General features: G+C 41.2%; 2 protein-coding genes across 2 annotated transcripts in view; one reads left to right on the plus strand and one right to left on the minus strand.

Annotated features, from left to right (window-relative positions):
• LOC133139422 (glutathione peroxidase 1-like) lies at window positions 1–1,365 on the minus strand. The gene is made up of 2 exons (XM_061258949.1): window positions 1,045–1,365; window positions 1–727 (listed from the first exon to the last, which is right to left on the minus strand). Exons 1-2 carry the CDS (start codon window positions 1,267–1,269, stop codon window positions 383–385), a joined length of 570 nt encoding a protein of 189 aa, XP_061114933.1. The 5' UTR covers window positions 1,270–1,365; the 3' UTR covers window positions 1–382.
• A 2,065-nt stretch (window positions 1,366–3,430) lies between these two features.
• Window positions 3,431–18,257, plus strand: part of LOC133139095 (testis-expressed protein 264 homolog) — a 79,213-nt gene continuing 64,386 nt past the window's right edge. Inside the window, exon 1 of the mRNA XM_061258393.1 lies at window positions 3,431–4,067. Coding sequence (XP_061114377.1) covers window positions 3,807–4,067 — 261 coding nt within the window. The 5' untranslated portion in view covers window positions 3,431–3,806. The remainder of the gene's footprint in view (window positions 4,068–18,257) is intronic.

The following is an 18,257-nucleotide window of genomic DNA, read 5'->3' on the forward strand; positions in this document are numbered from 1 at the left end:
TGAATTTATTGGATATTTATTCACTCATAAAAACATACAGGCTCAGCTACATTACATGGGCCAAATACTACTGTGAGGTAAAGACCTTTACGTTTTCATCGAGCACCCTTCTCAAAGGGTTTCAAAGGATGCTTTCATTCAGTAAAGAGTCTAAACAACAGCATTACCTTGCACATGCGAGCACGGCCAGCTCGAATTTAATAGGAAGTATTTTCACAAGCTGTAGAAGCAGGACAGAAATATTGCAGCCTAATGATGGGACTATAAACTGTAACGAGATGATAACTAAATGTAAATCACTTTGGACCAAATCTTTAGCCTACATATTAGTTTAATTAAATCATCAAGCTGCCTCTGAAAATACAATGCCTGGACGGTTCACTTATTGGCCGAGAAGTTTCTTAATGTCGCTTTCGATGTCGATAGTTGGGAACCTGCTGCTGTATCGTTTGAACGGCTCCCCGTCCGGACCAATGAGGAACTTTTCGAAATTCCAACTGATGTCGTTCCTGCAGACTGGGCTCCATATGATGCACATGGGGTCAGTCATGAGGGACAGGGAATTGTCGCTGGGGAAAGGCAGTTTTTCCTTGAGGTAGACGAACAAGGGGTGTGCCTCCTTGCCATTCACCTTCACCTTCTCCAGCAGCTGAAATTTTGGCTCGAAGTCATTTCCAGGACGGACGAACTTCAGGGAACTCAGGATTTCATCGTTATTACCGTTCTCCTGTTCCGAAGTTAAAAAATGAGTACAAATGTATTAATATGATGTACGCATATCTAAATGTTTCTAATGTTCAAACTGCATATTGCATGCATATTGCAAATAGGCTAATATTCGCTCAAAGAACACTATAGCTAAAACTAAAGGTTAAAGTCAAGTCAGAAGACTAAAAATAATTTACAAACAGAAAAGGGAATCGGAACACAAAAACCAGGAAGCTGCAAGTTAGAAAACGGTAGCTTTTACTGTACTGTCTTGCTGCTGTATGCTACAACGTAGGCCTACTGTAGAACATAAAAAAGTAGAACAATAATTCTGACCTGATGTCCGAACTGGTTGCAGGGCGCCCCCAGAATCACGAGCCCCTTCGCAGCGTAGCGCGTATGGAGCTCGTTCATCTGAGTGTAGTCCCTGGTGGTCGTGCCTCAGAGTGATGCGACATTCTCACAAAGTACAACCTTCCCCTTGAGTGATGATAAATTCAAGACATCTCCAGTCAGTAGTTTCACTGAAAAGTCATAGAACTTCTTCGTAGTTGCGGCCATTGTTGAATTAATTCAGCTAACGAATTGTCGTTACCTTCAGAATGTGCGCAATAACCCCTATGGCTTATTCGGTCGCGTCAAGGATGTACGCAAGTAAAGGGGCGGTGTTAGAGGCAGGCTTTGAAATGAAGTCAAAAATAAGAAAACCGTATTCATAGGACAATCTTGTAGTGATGGGAATTCCGGCTCTTTTTAGAGAGCCGGTTCTTTTGGCTCGGCTACCTAAAAAGAGCCGGCTCTTTCGGCTCCCAAGTGGCTCTTCAGATTTTTTGGTGTTTAAATTAATTCATTACCAAAAATAACGTTAAATTATATGTAAAATGAATTACTAATGTAAAAACCATACATTATATCAAATGTTTATTAGTTATATGGCTTATTATACTCAATAAGGAGCAGAGTGCTACAAAAAATAAATTATAAAGTACAAAAACAAAGACCCAACTCAATTAGACAAAAGGTCCAATCTCTGATTATATTATTTATTAACTTTTAACTATTTACAGTGAAACAACATAGAGAAGCTTAGAGAATCACACTTTACAAAATAATAACACAATAAGGTTTTTGAAATAAACAATAATCATAATAATAATAATAATAATAATAATAATAATAATAATAATAATAATAATAATAATAATAATGACTCAGTGGGTAAAAGCACTTAAACAAGTAGAACAGCCTGGCACATAAATAAATTTACATCAAGTAACGGTAATGCAGCCTTTAAAACCAGGAAAAAAACAACTTCTGTGCCATACCTCAATATAGCAGTATCCAATATAGCTCAGTGCAGAGACACACACGTCACACATCGTGTAGTTGACCAAACACGTACGGCTTGAACAGAAAAAAACAAAAACAAAGCGGCTCCCAGGCAGGAGCCGGCTCCCGTCGTTCACTTCAAAGAGCCGGCTCTAAGAGCCGTTTCGTTCGCGACCGTCACATCACTACAATCTTGGCAGCGTATAACTAGAGTAATTTGTCCAATGCAGCAATTGGTTGCAATAAACTGATCAAATTAAAAGCAATAACTGGAGTTAAAAGTTAGCCCACAGTCCACTGTTGCGATATTTTGCTTAAATTACCCGAGACAGTTACTAGGATAAGGCTTTGTTTCGCAAAGCTTCGATTCAAAAGTTTCGCAATGCTTTGATTCCAAAACATTAATACAAAAATTGTATTAATGTTTTGATCAATGCAGTGCTGCCATCTGATGGCATTAAGTGGAAATGGAATTACATTTATTTATTTATTTAGGGGTCAAGGGTCTCAAATATTCGGGCTATTCACATTTTTTCCTCAATGAGCTCGAATGATCATGAGTATTGCAGTGCTTTGGGTGCAGACCTTCACTGTGCAGTGTACGGAATACCTGGTCTTCACTCTGCACCTTTATCACACGCAGAAGGTCTGACTCCCACAAGGCAGAGGAGGGACACAGATGCCAACCAACAAGTCACCTGCCAGACTCAGCAACACAGCTGTGCCCATGTGTTTTGCATAATACAGTATGCAAATGTACTTCTGTAAACTACATTGTGATTACAGATTAGCTTGGTTGTCTATTGAACTAAATTAAATGCATGCTCCATAGGCTTTAAATACATGTCATTATATATATATATATATGTGTGTGTGTGTGTGTGTGTGTGTGTGTGTGTGTGTGTGTGTATTGATTAATACTTCATTTAATTTGTAATAGTGATTAAGGGCCATACAGCATACTCACTACTACTACAGCTGTACTCATATTTTTCTCAGTGCTAAATATTGATTTTACTCCAGTAATTCATTACATTCATTATTAATAGTAATTTGAACAGTATTAACTTTTAGACCAACCATCAAAATTTATCGTATTGATGGCGCGGACCAACGTGAGGGTATTCCTTAATCCATTGTATTCGAACGAGTGAATTGTTACATACGTATGTACTGTAGAACTTTTTATAGACAAATATTTTACTTAATTTCAGAATGATATATGTATATTTATAGTGCCGTGATAAATCATTTTGTTTTTATAACTACCGATGTACAAACCACCCCTACACCCAAGGGCGCTGTGGTGTATGCAGGAAGTGTACCTATAGCTAGCGTTAGCTAACAACATGCTGTTGTGCTGCCCACTTTCTATGGTGATGCCTGTGGGGAATAATGACATGCAGTAGCCAGCTAAAATAATGTGCTAGCACCGAGAGAGCTTTCAGCCTAGTTAGCCAGTCTGTCCACGTCCACTTCACGTAAAAAAAAGCTAAACTGTAATGACTCTGGGTGCAAAAATATACTTCAGTGTTTTATTTGAATTGGCTGATTCCGATTGATGCAACGTCATAGCCATGTACTTAATAGTTACTTAGCTAGCTACCCATCCTGCGAAGTTTCTTCTTTTTGATGAGCTCTTGTCATTGTCACCACCACTTTGTAACAGAACAGGCGGCTAACTAGCTAGGCATCAGTCCACGCAGCTAACGTTACGGTGCTATCATAATCATTTAGCTAACTGGAGCTATTGCATTAATTCAAAGACCATGTCTGATTTGGTAATTTTGTCGTGGGTTGTCTTTCTTATAATATTCAGTGTGTTAGTAACGCTCATCTCCTATGTACTGTACTCTGGATTGTTTTCCCACATCAACATCCGGACTGGGTCGCCCCCAATTAAGAATGTTACAATTGCCTACAAATACAAACAGGGACCATACAAAGAATGTGGAACACTTTTCACCGAAAGTTCCAGTATCGGGCCGAAACTATGCAGCATCGGCGTGTTCTACGATGACCCCAAACAGGTGAGATTTAGCTAACTAGCCAACATTAACTATGTAAAAAGGTAGCTAAATATCCAGTTGGTTCAATAACATAAGCTGTGTCTTTTGAACACAATTGTATCTATCCCATTCTGCATTATTTTGGGAATACATTTCTGAACGCGCATCATTGTTTGAAACCACACCTCGAAAAGTTTATCCTAATAATACAAAACGAACGAACAGTGGTGGAAATCCAGGGTCCTGCCTAGTGTCCTCTGTCCTGAACTCCGCTAACTGATTGAGTGTGAGAAGTGCACTATATAAATACAAGGAATTATAGTCGGAAGTCTCATATATAATTCAAGTTTGTCATGCAGAAGGCATAGGGAAGAGGGATGAAAACATGAAGAATTCTTATTTTAACCGATACATTTAAAAATTTTTTAAAAAATAAATAAACGTTAATTTGACAATTAGGCTATTGTCTGCCTTACAATGTTGACATTTAACTATAAAGATAGCGCAAAATAAAGTTTAAAAATGCAATTCAATTATTCAGAGATGCTCTTCTGCAAACCACTGTTGTAATTTGTGGTTATTTGCGTTACTGACACCTTCCTGTCAGATTTGACCAGCCTGGCCATTCTCCTCTAATGTCTCAAGGCGTTTCTGTCTGCAGAACTGCTGCTCACTGGATTTTTTTGTTTCTTGCACCATTCTTTGCAAACTCTAGAGATTGGTGTGCGTGAAAATTCCAGGAGATTTCTGAGATACTCAAACCACCCTGTCTGCCACCAACAATCATTCCAAGTCACTTAGATCCAAATTCTGATGGTTGATGTGAACATTAACTGAAGCTCCTGAACCGTATCTACATGATTGTATGCATTGCACTGCTGCCACACAATTGGCTGATTAGATAATCACATTAATAAGTAGGTGTAATAAAGTCTAAATGCTCCTAATAAAGTTCTCAGTGACTGTATTTTCTTTAACTACTTTGCCTGCAGATTAGATATTTTCCTCTGCCGCCATAATGTGGGTCTAAGTTTCCGGAAATGGACACACATTTCCTCGTCAAGTTTAAAAAAAGATTTAAATCCCATTGTATGCTTAGAAATGTGCGTACGCAATGGTTATAAATGAGGCCCCAAGTGTCAACAACCCACACCATCTTATTAGGGCTTTTCCCCCTCATGTTTCACTTCAGCTACTGCACTTTGATGAATGCTAAATGTGTGCCTCTGAGGCTGTCATGGTGATGTAGACCGAAGCAATTCTATCACAATAGGGGACAATATTGAACATTCATGCCTATATAACTGTATGCGGTAGGTTGGTGATTCTGCTGTGTTGATGTGTAACCTCAGATGAATGAGTGCTAATTAATGTCTAGTACTACCTAATAAGAGACCCAATTCTCAATCTGGCTTTGCAGTGGATTAGGTTTTCAAGTGATTACTGGACATCTGTAAAAGATGCAGTCCAAAATGGACGAGCTAATAAAAACTCCCTCATCACATCTGTCAAACTGAAACTCATTGGCATGGGCTCTGGTCATTTATAAAGGATTTTGAGCAGACTGTGCTTGGTTGTTAAAATCTGCTATTGGCACAAATACTCTTTTTAAAGGGTAATAGACTCATACTGCCAAGATGAAAACCCCTTATGTGCAGAAATCTCCTAGGTGACTGCCGTCAGTGGTTGGATAGCTGGCCACAGCAGTAAGGACAGGGTAAGGGACTGATTGTGTGCTTTAAGTAGATGTTTTATTGGAGCTCTGTTTGGCTTGAAATGCACTTTTTTCAAGAACCAGCTAGTGTGGACCAGCAAGAAAATTGGCTTGTCAAAGTTTTTTTAACAGAAAAAAGCTTAACATTGCACTAGTTTCACAAATTAGTTTCGCTTTGAGCCTTTTGTTTTGTGCTGTTTCTAACACCTTTGTGTCATTTCCCACCTACAGTAATGTGTTAGCTGCAGGATAAGCACTGCAGCTGAAGCTTGTGGTCTATTCTTTTGCATTAATCTGTGAGCCAGTTAAGATTCAACACCATACAGGTGACATGTTTTCAGTAGTCTGACTGAAATTGACATTAACGCAGGGTCAATGCAACCGTAATCCCGGTCATTTTAGACCCTCGCTATGTGTGATGAAGAGGCAGACTGCTTCCTGCTGTCCCCCCCACTCAAATCAAACAATTTGTAGTCGCATTTTGTGGGTATTTGTGGTGAATGAAACATTGATTTCAGTTGTTCATTGAAAAATGGTTAGACTCATTTGTTTTTGGGTTGAAAAGCTTACAGTATTTATTTGGGCGTGGTTTGTTATTTAGTGCTTTTTTATTTATCGTCTGCAGTTGTCTCTGATGGCACCACAACAGAAACATTTATAGAGTGCCATTGATGCTCATTAATGATCAAACTATTCTTTTATTTTCCAAACAACCTAAAAGATTGGGTAAATGTGCCTATATTCCCATGTTTCTATTGATTTCCATCCTGCACACAATGAGGGAACCACCCTTTCTCATGCCTTAAAGAAGTATAAATTAATGATTGGGAGGATATCAAAACATCCTCTGAGACATCAAAAATGAGTATGCGTGACTATATGGGTTTATAGTTTTAAAAATCTGTTAATCCTGAGGAATCCTTTTGTGTATTTGGCCTCGACTGCCATCTTGTGGTTAGATCATAATGTGTCATAACGTCCTGGGATCTATGCTACTTTACAGAAATGCTGGCAAATTTCATTCTCCAAATTATCTTCTAATCTGTTTTTGTTTAGTATTATATTATTATACTTCAATGTGTTTTTCTTTACATTTACTTCCATTAAATTAAGTATTACTATAATATGTGAAGATTTGATCATAATTTAAGTAAATTTATAAAATGATTTTAGTTTACCACTAGATGGCACTGATGACATGTTCAGCTTGAAAACTATCCTTTTGGTTTGTCAGTGGGCATGGTTCTGTGTACTCTTTTGCCTCAGTTACCTATGATATATGTTAATTGCAGTTGAGGAATTTAAGATGTATTAACATGATATGGGCCAACTAAGATCTTTGCATTTACAGGCTAGACTGTATACAGCACTTCCTCAACTTGATCTGGATCTCTGTCTGAATTGGAAGTGGTTTAACCTCATTTTCTGATGTAAATGTTATGCTGTTATGCATTAAAATCTAAAAAAGAAAGCTATATATTTTTGACTGGATAAGCTAACACCGTTACTGTTAATAATAATGGATCAAATTTAGAACTTGAATAGCCTTACTGCTAATTCCCCCAATTTATAGTTTTTCTTTTTTACACATGGTGATTTTGGGTTTACTCTAGTGAAATATTCAATTGACAGCATTAAAGGCAAATATAGAAACTAAAAGAATAGTAAAAACCATAAAGCATGGTGAAAGAATCCTTATGAACAGTTCGTTTACAGTGCCCTGAAGATGAAAGAGAAGCGCATTTAGCTGGGTTTCGCTGGGTTAAAAGCAATAGATGGATGTAGCATTATAGAAGGGCCACCTTCAATAACAGCAGACATCTGGCAGTGCCAGGGATTCCATTATAAAACCACAGGTGATGTTGCACAGGACAATCTTTAAATATTAGTACAGCTTACATTTCCCACAGTGCTGGGAATCTCTTTGAACCTGATCGATGGGCAGTGGCTAACCTTTGCAAACACTGGCACTCCGAGGGTCCCTGGTGGTCACACGCCTTTGTAGTTGGGCTCCTGCAGAAGGGCTGTCGACGCACTTGACCCGCAGGGAATCTCAGAAATCCTGTCTTTCTCCCTGTGGGCACTCCCACATTCTTCCCAAGCCCAAACTCCTGCCAGCAACAACTCTCCTCAACTCAAGGTTTTGAGTAACACCATTTAGACTATTGTGCCATAAAGCCTATACTGCCTTGAGCATGAATCGACACTCACGACAGCCTATTGCAGCTTCAGGCAGGCATTATGTCACGTTTATAACTGTAACTTAGGCTTTGTGACATGATGCAGTAGTCCAAAAAAAGTGGTATCACATTTTAGCAGTGCTTAATTCCTGAGACTCCATAGTCTTAAAACGTGTGCTTTATTTAATTAGATTCTGACCAAGCACCTCTTAAAGTGAGAGCTTGTCTGGGATAAGAGCTAGTGACAGTCCTAATGTATCCCCATGTCTCTAGCAGAGACCAGCTGCAGCAGCTGCTCCACAATGCACAGCCCTCCCCCTGGTATTCCTGGAGAGGCAGTCCCAGCGCTCCGTTAAATTTCCCAGCCAAGGACCCGGAGGATGGCAGCACGTTCCTTAATCAGCATCAGTCGGACGGTTATGGAGCTGTATGTCAGGGCTGCCCAGCCCTGTTGCTGGAGATCGACCGTCCTGGAGATTTTCACTCCAGCTTTAACAAACCATACCTCATTTAATAGCTAATGGTCTTGGGGAGCTGCTAATTCATAGAATCAGCTGTACCAATTTCAGCTGAAATGAAAACCTACAGGATGAACAGGAACAGGGTTGAGCAGCCCTGCTGTACTCAATGGAAATTCTTCTGTGGTTGTTCAGTTGGTCATGACAATATTTCCATGGGATTAGTACAGTATTTCAAAGACTAAAAATCTACAGTCTAAGAGCAGATGTAAGACAATATAAATTCAACCCGTAAAATAAGAACAATTTTCAGTACATCTACCAACCGTAACTATTTAGTAGCCATTAGTCTGTAGGCATGCCTTTAGTTTATCATCATTTTGGAATGTGCCTTTGAAGGAGTTTCCTCTCATGCCACATTAGAAACGTCCATTTTTCATTAATTGAATGGGCTTTCAACTAATTTCATCCTGTGATATCTTTAGAAAAGGAGTAGCATATAGTTAGCTGGCTCAGTTTTGGTGAACATTATGCAAATATGCAGTGGAAAGTGAGAAATCGGCTGAGTGGTCTTTAAGATTGTGGACAGCGAGTATCATGGGCTGTTCATGTAATTGCCAAATAATTATTAAGATTCGCATAATTTATACTTCAGAGATTAACTCAAGTTGCCATATTGACCTATCCTTTCATCTTTTCTGGTATTGTTGTGCTTGTGTCGTAACATTATCACTTACTTAATGAAAGCGAGATTGGCTCTTATCGCCAGAAGCCTGTTACGTTGCAGTTATGGCTACAGCCTACCCATGTTGCATAGTGATCGCATGCGATCAGTGGTGATTGGCTTCAACTGTTTTCTTCAAACCCTTTCGAAGTCGTAACTGGCCTCCTATTAGCAAAGGGGCTCATTGCCATTCATACATTGATGGCTGAGTCCTAATCCAGTTCACCAACAGTAATTGGTGTAAATCGTTCACTCATTACTGTCCAGATCATGGGGTTCCAATGTCGTTTGGAAGGTCAGGGACCCCAGCAGATAGTGTGTGGTGGCCCCCCAGGGACAGAAAACGCAAAGAAAAGGCAAACCCTGGTGAATGAATCCTCTTTTCCTCTGAAGGAAAAAAAAGATGAGGGATTCACTGCGATGTGTGCAGTGTCCTAATTCTGGCTTTCTCAGACCCGGCCCCCGCCCCTCCAGCAGACGGATTCCGGACAGAACACCTAATGATGGTTACCATAGATACCTGGTTGGAGTGATTCTCCCGTGCCCCTGAGTGCACGGTCAGGGCAGGTTATGACTGTAAATCAGAGGTGGTGATCTTTAGTATGAGAGAGGTGACATGCATCTGTCAGGCTACCTCGCTCCTTCCAGCTCTTAAAATAGTGCTGTAACCGCCCATCTGCATCATGAAGCCTCTGTTAAAACCTTGAGCCGGTGTGGGTGCTGGCGGCGAGTATACGTCTACATTTCTCAGGGCAAAACCCTTCCCTCGCTTCCAGAATGTCTTGATGCTGCGATTCATCAACAGGAATTGCAAATCAGAATTCCAAGTGGCTCCCCGAGTCCAATTTATTAGCATTTTGCGTGAGCCGGCTGTCTGCTGATGGCGGAGACATGAAAAGAGCGCTTGCTGTGAGGACCGAGTCATTTTTAAAGTGGATGGATGTGAAATGATAAATAAATAGGCCAGCATTCAAAGCTGTTTTGAACTCAATTCCCAGAAGGTCTACAAGTCACCATTTCTTCATTCTGTAGTGATCTCTTTTAGGGCTTACAAATACACTTGAGAGAGGTCTGTCGAAAGAGGAAAATAAAACGAGATTGTGTAAAGTGGTGTGGCAAACCCAGGCTGAAAATGTGCTGTGTTTAAAACCTTTCCTTTTCCATTGTGCCTCTCAGCCTTATAGCGCAGGGATTGGGCCTCCTGTTCCCCTACTCAATGTAATAAAGTGCTTCTTCGTTAAACAAATGTAGATATGGAGGATGCGTGCATGGTCTGGTTTCATATAAGCTTGCCTGGTTCTTCAACATATTCTGGCCTGACCTTCGCACAGGATGGATTGTCTGAACAAATACCAAGTCTTCGATAAGTACACAGATGCCGTCTGTACAGATCATACTTCAGCACACAGTTGTCTAAAGGTATATTTAAGCACATCTCGTCTGTCAGACCATGATGAAGCACATGAGGATAATGTTGACGGGTCTGTCTGAACTTCACGGATTTCCAGAACCGGTATCTGACCTTAATTAGACACATGTGGATTGCCTGCACAGGTATCCTATCTTAATTAAGCGTGTGTAGATTGTCAGGGACACCTAATAATGTCCGTGTGGATAGCTGGGGCAGGTGTGTTTGACGGCCATTAATCCAGCGTGTTGTCTGCGGAGGTGTCCCCCGGCGTAGCGTCTGGCCTTCATTAAGCACTCCCGCACCCTCTTCACCCGCAGCCACCCTCCGAAGGGCTGCAGGGGGCAGACGAAGCTCCGCTCCGACACCGCTCATCAATCACGCGTGCATGCTGGGAAACGAGCCTTCATTAAGAGGCTCAGACGGTGTGCTGCTGATGAATGGCCTCTTGGTGCGCGGCTGGGGGCAGCACTGCTGCTCTTTTCCTACAGGGGCCCCAGGGGGCCCTCTGAGTGCGGTGGGTTCTCTGAGATGTCCCCGCGAGGGGGGGAATCTCTGTGATTACCCTGCTCAGAGCGAGAGGCCCAGGTGCTGCCCCGCTGATGGAGGAGATGCGCAGTGCGCCATGTACTGGTGTGTGTGAGTGTGTGTGAGCAAGAGAAGGTGAGAGAGAGTGTGTGAGTGTGCAAGTGTGTGCGAGTGTGTGTGTGAGTGTGAGAGAGTGTGAGAGAGTATGTGAGTGTGTGTGTGCGCGAGTGTGCGCGAGTGTGCGCGAGTGTGCGCGAGTGTGCGAGAGTGTGCGAGAGTGTGCAAGAGTGTGTGAGTGTGAGAGAGTATGTGAGTGTGTGTGTGCGAGAGTATGCAAGAGTGTGCAAGAGTGTGCAAGAGTGAGTGTGCAAGAGTGTGCGTGAGTGTGCGTGAGTGTGCGTGAGTGTGCGTGAGTGTGCGTGAGCGTGTGTGAGCGTGTGTGAGCGTGTGTGAGCGTGTGTGAGCGTGTGTGTGCAGGAGTGTGTGAGAGTGTGCAAGAGTGTGTGTGTGTGCGAGCGCGTGTGAGTGCAAGAGAGAGTGTGTGACTGAAGAGAGAATGAAAAGAAGATGCTTATTTTTCTTACTAGTCTCCTGTGTGGGCTGTCTTGGGCCATCACTATCACACTGGGCATTTAAGTGAATTCATCTTCAAAATGCCTTAGTATAAATCAAACACTGGAGAAAAGCCTCTAAACACATGTACCTGCTATTAGCTTCCAATTAGAAACACTATTGATGATGTGCTGTATAGGCTTGTGGATTTAGAGTGGTGGCATTTCCTATATTTTAATTATGCTGTGCTGTGAAATGTAGCCATAACGGCTTCCCAATGGCAGGCTGGGAGGCAGAGTGGGAGAGAGAGCGAGGGAGTGAGGGAGCTAGGCTTACACCACAGAGAGAGTTGTCCCAGATTTCATCAGTCCCTGGGAGTTGTATTAAAGGCACTGCACCTCTGTTGTCTGCTCTTTGTAGAGGTGGCTGGCTGCAGATAAGTGCGGTGTATCACACTCCTTATTGAGACACAGTGCTCCCTGGCGTGATATGAGCTCTGTGTGCTATTCAGGCAAGCAGAATTCTGTCCTGTCAGGCTCCCGCAAATAGCTGGATGGCAAGGGCTGAAAACAGCCTTTATTTCATCGCTCCGAGTTGTCGTGAATTCCCTCCTGTCAAGTGGAACTTTTCTTTTTTTCCGGTATCTTCTCTCATCTTTCTAGCTGTCATATCTGCCAGACTGCATGGCCACTGCTTAAAAGAGGAAGCTTCACCATGGCGATGAGCAGGAGCCGCTAACAGGAGCCTGTGCACCTTCCCCATTGATCACAGTGATATTCTTACTTCAATGGCGTTTTTGGGTTGTTGTCAGTGGTTTACTTTACTGTCAACATTTAACACTTTGAACTCATACAGAAACATCGCTTCAGAAGGTATTCAGACCCTTTCACTTTTTTCTCACTCTATTGTGTTGTAAATTCGATTTTAAATGGATCAAATTGCCATGTTTCCCATAAATCTACACTCAATAACCCATTTTGACATTTTTGCAAATCTTTTTCTAAAAAGATCTAAAACCGAAACCGAAAATCTAAAACCGAAATCTCTCATTTATATAACTAATCAGACCCATAATTATGTACTTGGTAGAAGCCAACAATTTGGCAACAATTACTGCTTTAAGTCTTCTGGGGTAAGTCTACGAACTTTGCACACCTCAATTTGGGAAGTTTATCCCATTCTTCCTGGCAGATCCTCTCAGATTGTCATATTGGTCAAAGCTTGAGAAATGGTTTCATACACACGTGGACTCCAATCCAGCTCTAGGCACATCTCAAGGATAATTAAAAGAAACAGGATGCACCTGACCACAATTTTGAGTGCCACAGCAAAATGTCAATAATTATGTAAAGTAGAGATTTCTGTTTTTGATTTTTAACACATTTGCAAAAGATTCTAAAAACATGTTTTCACTTTGTGTTTATGAGTTATTGAGTGTAGATTGATCAGAAAAATTGAAGTTTTAGCCATTTAAAATGAAATTGTTTGATTCAACTGTATGAAATGGCGGTTGTCATCAATAAATTATTGGTGGAAGTGGTTTGATATGCTCAGTTGTGTATCCCATTATTGCAATACTCTCATTCTGCCCACCGTACACTGATTTGCTATGACATAGACTATAAAAGTAAAAGTATTACATTGTATTGTAAATAATAATAATAATAATAATAATAATAATAATAATAATAATAATATCATCAAGGTATTCTGTGAGCTGCCAATGCAGTCTATGGCCATAGTGTCATTCAGTCAATTCAGAGTCAAGGTGTCCCCTCTGTTCTTGCTCTATATAAACTTGTCTTTAATGTGGGCAATGAAACCCAAAGCCTCTGGACCTTACTGACTGGTCCCCGGTGGACGGGTTAGACTTCTGAAGCTGCCTAGGTGAATGATGAGATTGGTTGATACTGTATTGATGATGTAATATACGCCTATGCAGAATCAGGGATAATTATGTACAGCTGATGGCTTCTCTTGCTTTCAAAAACTTTATAGCTTCAACAATGACAGCAGCAGCCAGAAAAGTCTATTTGCCCTCATGGCATACTGGCAGGGTGTATCAGAGGGAGCCAGATTGCAGTGCTCCTGGTTAGTGAGGTTTGAACGGACCCTTAACCCTTATGCTTGCCCATCTTGACTGTCTCTCATTAGGGTCCATGGATGCTGCACTCCCAAGCTGCTGACTGATCTCATGCTGTGGCATTACTCTGAACAGCTTACCCTTTAAATGATCCATAACCGTCTTTCCTGATATGAATGTATAACACTCTATACTTTGAAGCACAGAAATATATACCACTTTAATGTTTTTTGTTTTGCACAGTGATTTAATCTTTAGTTCATTAGAATTAGTGGGATCAATTGATATCACATTGAACTGGATAGAGAATTTAGGCTGATATTTATGAGTTTGACCAGCGAGGTTAGCTTTATTGTCCATTTGATATAATGGGTTGATCTGTAGATTTCTTTCCCATATCATTGAGGTTTGAACCTGAGTTGGAAACAGTTGCATGCAAAACTAATTTGAATGCAAGACTAACACATTATGTAGATTTTCGTTCCCTGAAAAAATAGTGACAGGTTCCATTTCTGAGTGCACAGAGAATTTCTTTATTCAGAAGCCATGCTGACTAGTTCTCTGAAAAGTGTTTTTTAAGGTCTGAATTATTTATGACATCACAGTATTTTAATAAAAGTATAATTGAATAGCCTCATATAACCAAAAGTACATGGAAGGCTGTACAAACAGCACAGCGACAAATATGCAAAACTATTTCCAAGCAACCTGCACATAGGCCTAGTTACCGGTGTGGTGACAACACAGCAAGTCAGGTCTCAAATTTTAGCAGCAATGTCCTGTACAGTATTTAAAATACATTGATACTATTTTTCCATGACTTTTCAATAGACAGAATTTGAGAAAATTGGGGTTGTTCTATTTCTGAACATTAATCCAAGTGTTAGTTGATTGGAACAGCCTTATCTTTAACATGGCTGCTCACATGCAAATGCTTATTTAAGTTTTTCCATAAATTGTGAGAATATATTGAAGCTATATTTTTAAAAGCAGTTTGAAATCCAACCACTGATGCCCTTTGTCAGATCAAATGGTCAGTTATCTCCAGGGTTCTTCATTATTCTAAGCTTTTGAGACTTTCGCCTCATTACATAGATACTAATTAATCCCAAGCCCTATAGTGTTGCACTCAGTTTCGGCACTTTTGTTTCCTGTTTTTTTCTTTTCTTTTCTTTTTTTTTGGATTTCCTTGATGTTTTCAAGACTCTTTTGGTCTTTTCCAATATTCCTCTTTCTTTTTTTCTGTAGTGTGTCTCTGTGACTGTCAGAAATGGAATTGAATTGATTTTAATTCAATTCAATTACATTCTCTCATTTGTGTGAGTATTCAGACCCTTCATTCAGCCAGCAATTTGGCAGCAGTTACAGCTTCGAGTCTTCTTGGGTAAGTCTCTACAAGCTTTTCACATCTGGATTTTGGCAGTTTATCCCATTCTTCCTGGCAGATCCTCTCAAGCTCCGTTAGATTGTATGGGAAGTGTCTGTGAGCTGCCATCTTCAGGTCTCTCCACAGATGTTTGATGGGGTTTAAGTCTGGGCCTTGGCTGGGCAGTCACTCAAGGACAGTCAGAGACTTGTCCCGAAGCCTTCTCTTAGGCTTAAGATGCTATGGAGACCACCATTCTGCATCACTGTTGGGAGCAATGGGATGCATCATCTACATATCTCTTCCACTCTACATTACTACGCTCTTATTGTTGCACTAGCCAGTTATGGGGGTACTGCTGAGGGTATGGCATTGAACTCTCAAGATCCCCACCTACAAGAAGCTTGAGATTTTGTTTGAAAATACACTGTAAATCCATCCAGATTTAGTTGTCAGAATTTCTTGAAAACCCTGTTTGAAGTACTGTCACCATACATGTCTGATGCATGTCATGCAACAGGAACAGACAATGGAGACATGAGAGAGAAGAAATATCCAAGTACATCATCACTGGAATGACAGATCCCACCTTGATACTAAATTGGCTTTGATATACTTTTTTTAATTGGCATCGTCTCAAAATGGTTTGCTAGACCCGTCTCCCTGTCTAGTTTGTCCCAACTTCTTTAAGCGGACGATATTTTTGTTTTTAAACTGACTTTACTTATTTATTTATCAGGCAATGTAATCGATAATTAACGTTTATGACAGTCATGTGATGCATTGTACCCAAATTAGCCAATAGTCTCCTTTGCAATTTTGAGAACAATCCTATTCCCTGAAGTCTAAACCTTTGGGATGGCAGGGGACATGGAGAAAAGAGTAAGAGGCCAATAAGTCTCTGTTACTTATTTGGTAATGAAAGATTACCAGAGCCCGCTAGCCTGGCCTCTTTCTCATTAGCCATCAGAACAAGACCTCTCGCTGTTCCATTTGCAAAATTACCTTGGAGATGCCCTTCTTCTCCCAGGCCCTAGGGAACAGGCCTGCACAAGGCAGGAGGAGATGGAGTGGCTCTGCAGAGGAAGGAGCCACCTCAGTAATCCCACAGGTCTGAATTTACAGAATAAAGCACCAATTTCATGAAATAAGTAGCTCACTTATCAATCATTTAAAATGGTAGATGCGTTGTAGGCCTTGTTGAAATAACTGAATAGCCCTGTTGTCATTTTTTAATAAGGTGGTGTCTATAGTCCGCTGTGTGTGTGTGTGCAGGTGTGTGCGCAGGTGTATTTTTACTTATGTTTTCAGTGTAGAGGCATTTTCAGTGGGTACTGTCAACTTTGGAGGAGAACTCAAGCAACTTCCCTGGATCCAGCACACCAATTATCACCAGACAAATCAAAGCTCTTTAAATACTGCCTTTTAGGCAGTTTATTTATTTCATTATTATTTTTGATTGTTTTGCCATTTAATTAGTCAGTATCTTTCTTTGTGATTCATCAGTTTTTGCAGTCGATATAGGATGGGAGGCCGCCTTTTTTGTGAATTTGCTTGGCGTTTTGCTTTTTTTTCCCCTGAGCAAGGAAGTTTCCTGCACGGCGGATCCTTTGATGCAAGTAAATAATTGCAACACAGAAAGGCTGTGTTATTCACTCCTAATTGCTCCAGGAGCCTTGAAGGCATTTTTGAGTTGTGCTGGAAGGAGCTGCCTCCGTTGTCACCTTGCGCAGAATCCACAATCGCAGGAGCTCCAAATGTATAATTAGTGCTGGAACTCCTGTAATGAGCCCAAGTCTCTGAAGGTGGGGGACTGTACTGTTTAGCATGAACAGCTGCAGCCGCAGTGATGCCATCTCTAGCCTGCGTTTGTCCACCTCTGCCGTGGGAGAGTCTGGGGGTTTTATAGATGGTACACCGTCAACTGTGGCTGGACATGTGGGGCAATGGGCATGAAGTCATCCTGTCTAATAGTGAAATTACTGCCAAGCCTGAAAACATGTGGCTCTTCACTGAATGAAGCATGACATGTTTCTGGGAAATGATGTACAACCAGACAAGATTATGCAGTAAAGAACATAGGAAAGTGCTAAGAGTTTAAAACATAAAACATATAAGTGTTTTTGGCTTGCCAACAGAAGGTCATGACCATTTGCTTCTTTTAATGTATTTTCTTCTGTAATGTTGTGCATTCGATTAATGCCCAACCTTGCAGTACCAAATGGGGTCAAATCCTGACTTTTCAAGCAGTGCTTTGCTTGAGTAAACCTGAACAATGCCATTGAGGTGGGTCTGTCATTTCTCCTCATCTGTACCGCCAGGTAAACGTAGGTTGGGGGTAGTGTCTCCTGACAGTCAGATTGCCTGGTATCGCATCGCTATCATGGTGTCAGCTCAGGGCCCTGTGGCTGCTCCTCTGACAGGAAAAACTGCCGCGATTATTTATTTTCCACAAGACGTTTGAATGGAACGCAATGTAATCATCAGGAGATAGGACTTGGACCTTTTATTGTATGAAATGTGCTGTTAGTGACAGCGCATGGACTCTTGAATAAGGCTCTACAAGAGCTGTCACTGTGTAGGTGTCAGCCGAGGAAAGACTCTGTAGGCAAGGCAGTTCTGGGAGACTTGAGCAGTGATACAAACCTGAAATGAAGACTGTAATTTGCAGACGGGTTGGCACAGTAATATGTTGGGAAAAGAGAAAAAGTTTCTGCTGAAAGTGACTGTGTGTGGGAGAGGTAGGAGGTGTAAGAAAGTTTCGACACAGTTCCGATCTTGATTAATCGAACAACATTTATGAAAAGTATCCGAGCCATAACAAAGAGACAGGGACACGATCTAGCAAAGCCTTCATACACAACTATCTCAAGGGGTTCGCGGAGTCAATTGAACCCCGATGAGAGCATCTGATCAGCCTAAATATAGTTAGGAGGTAAAATGGTAAATTATGTATTATCCAAAGCCCTGTACAATTCATGCTTCAAGTTCACCCATTCATACACACACGCACGGTGATTGGCTGCCATGCAAGGCACCAACCAGCTCATCAGGAGCAATTTGGGGTTAGGTGTCTTGCTCAGGGACACTTTGACACACCCAGGGCGGGGTCGATCCGGCAACCCTCTGACTGCCAGACGACTGCTCTTACCTCCTGCACCTACGGGTTTATTTTGGTTATTAATTTGCTTTATGTTA

The sequence above is a fragment of the Conger conger genome, chromosome 10 (assembly GCF_963514075.1).
Source record: "Conger conger chromosome 10, fConCon1.1, whole genome shotgun sequence".
NCBI lineage: Eukaryota > Metazoa > Chordata > Actinopteri > Anguilliformes > Congridae > Conger > Conger conger.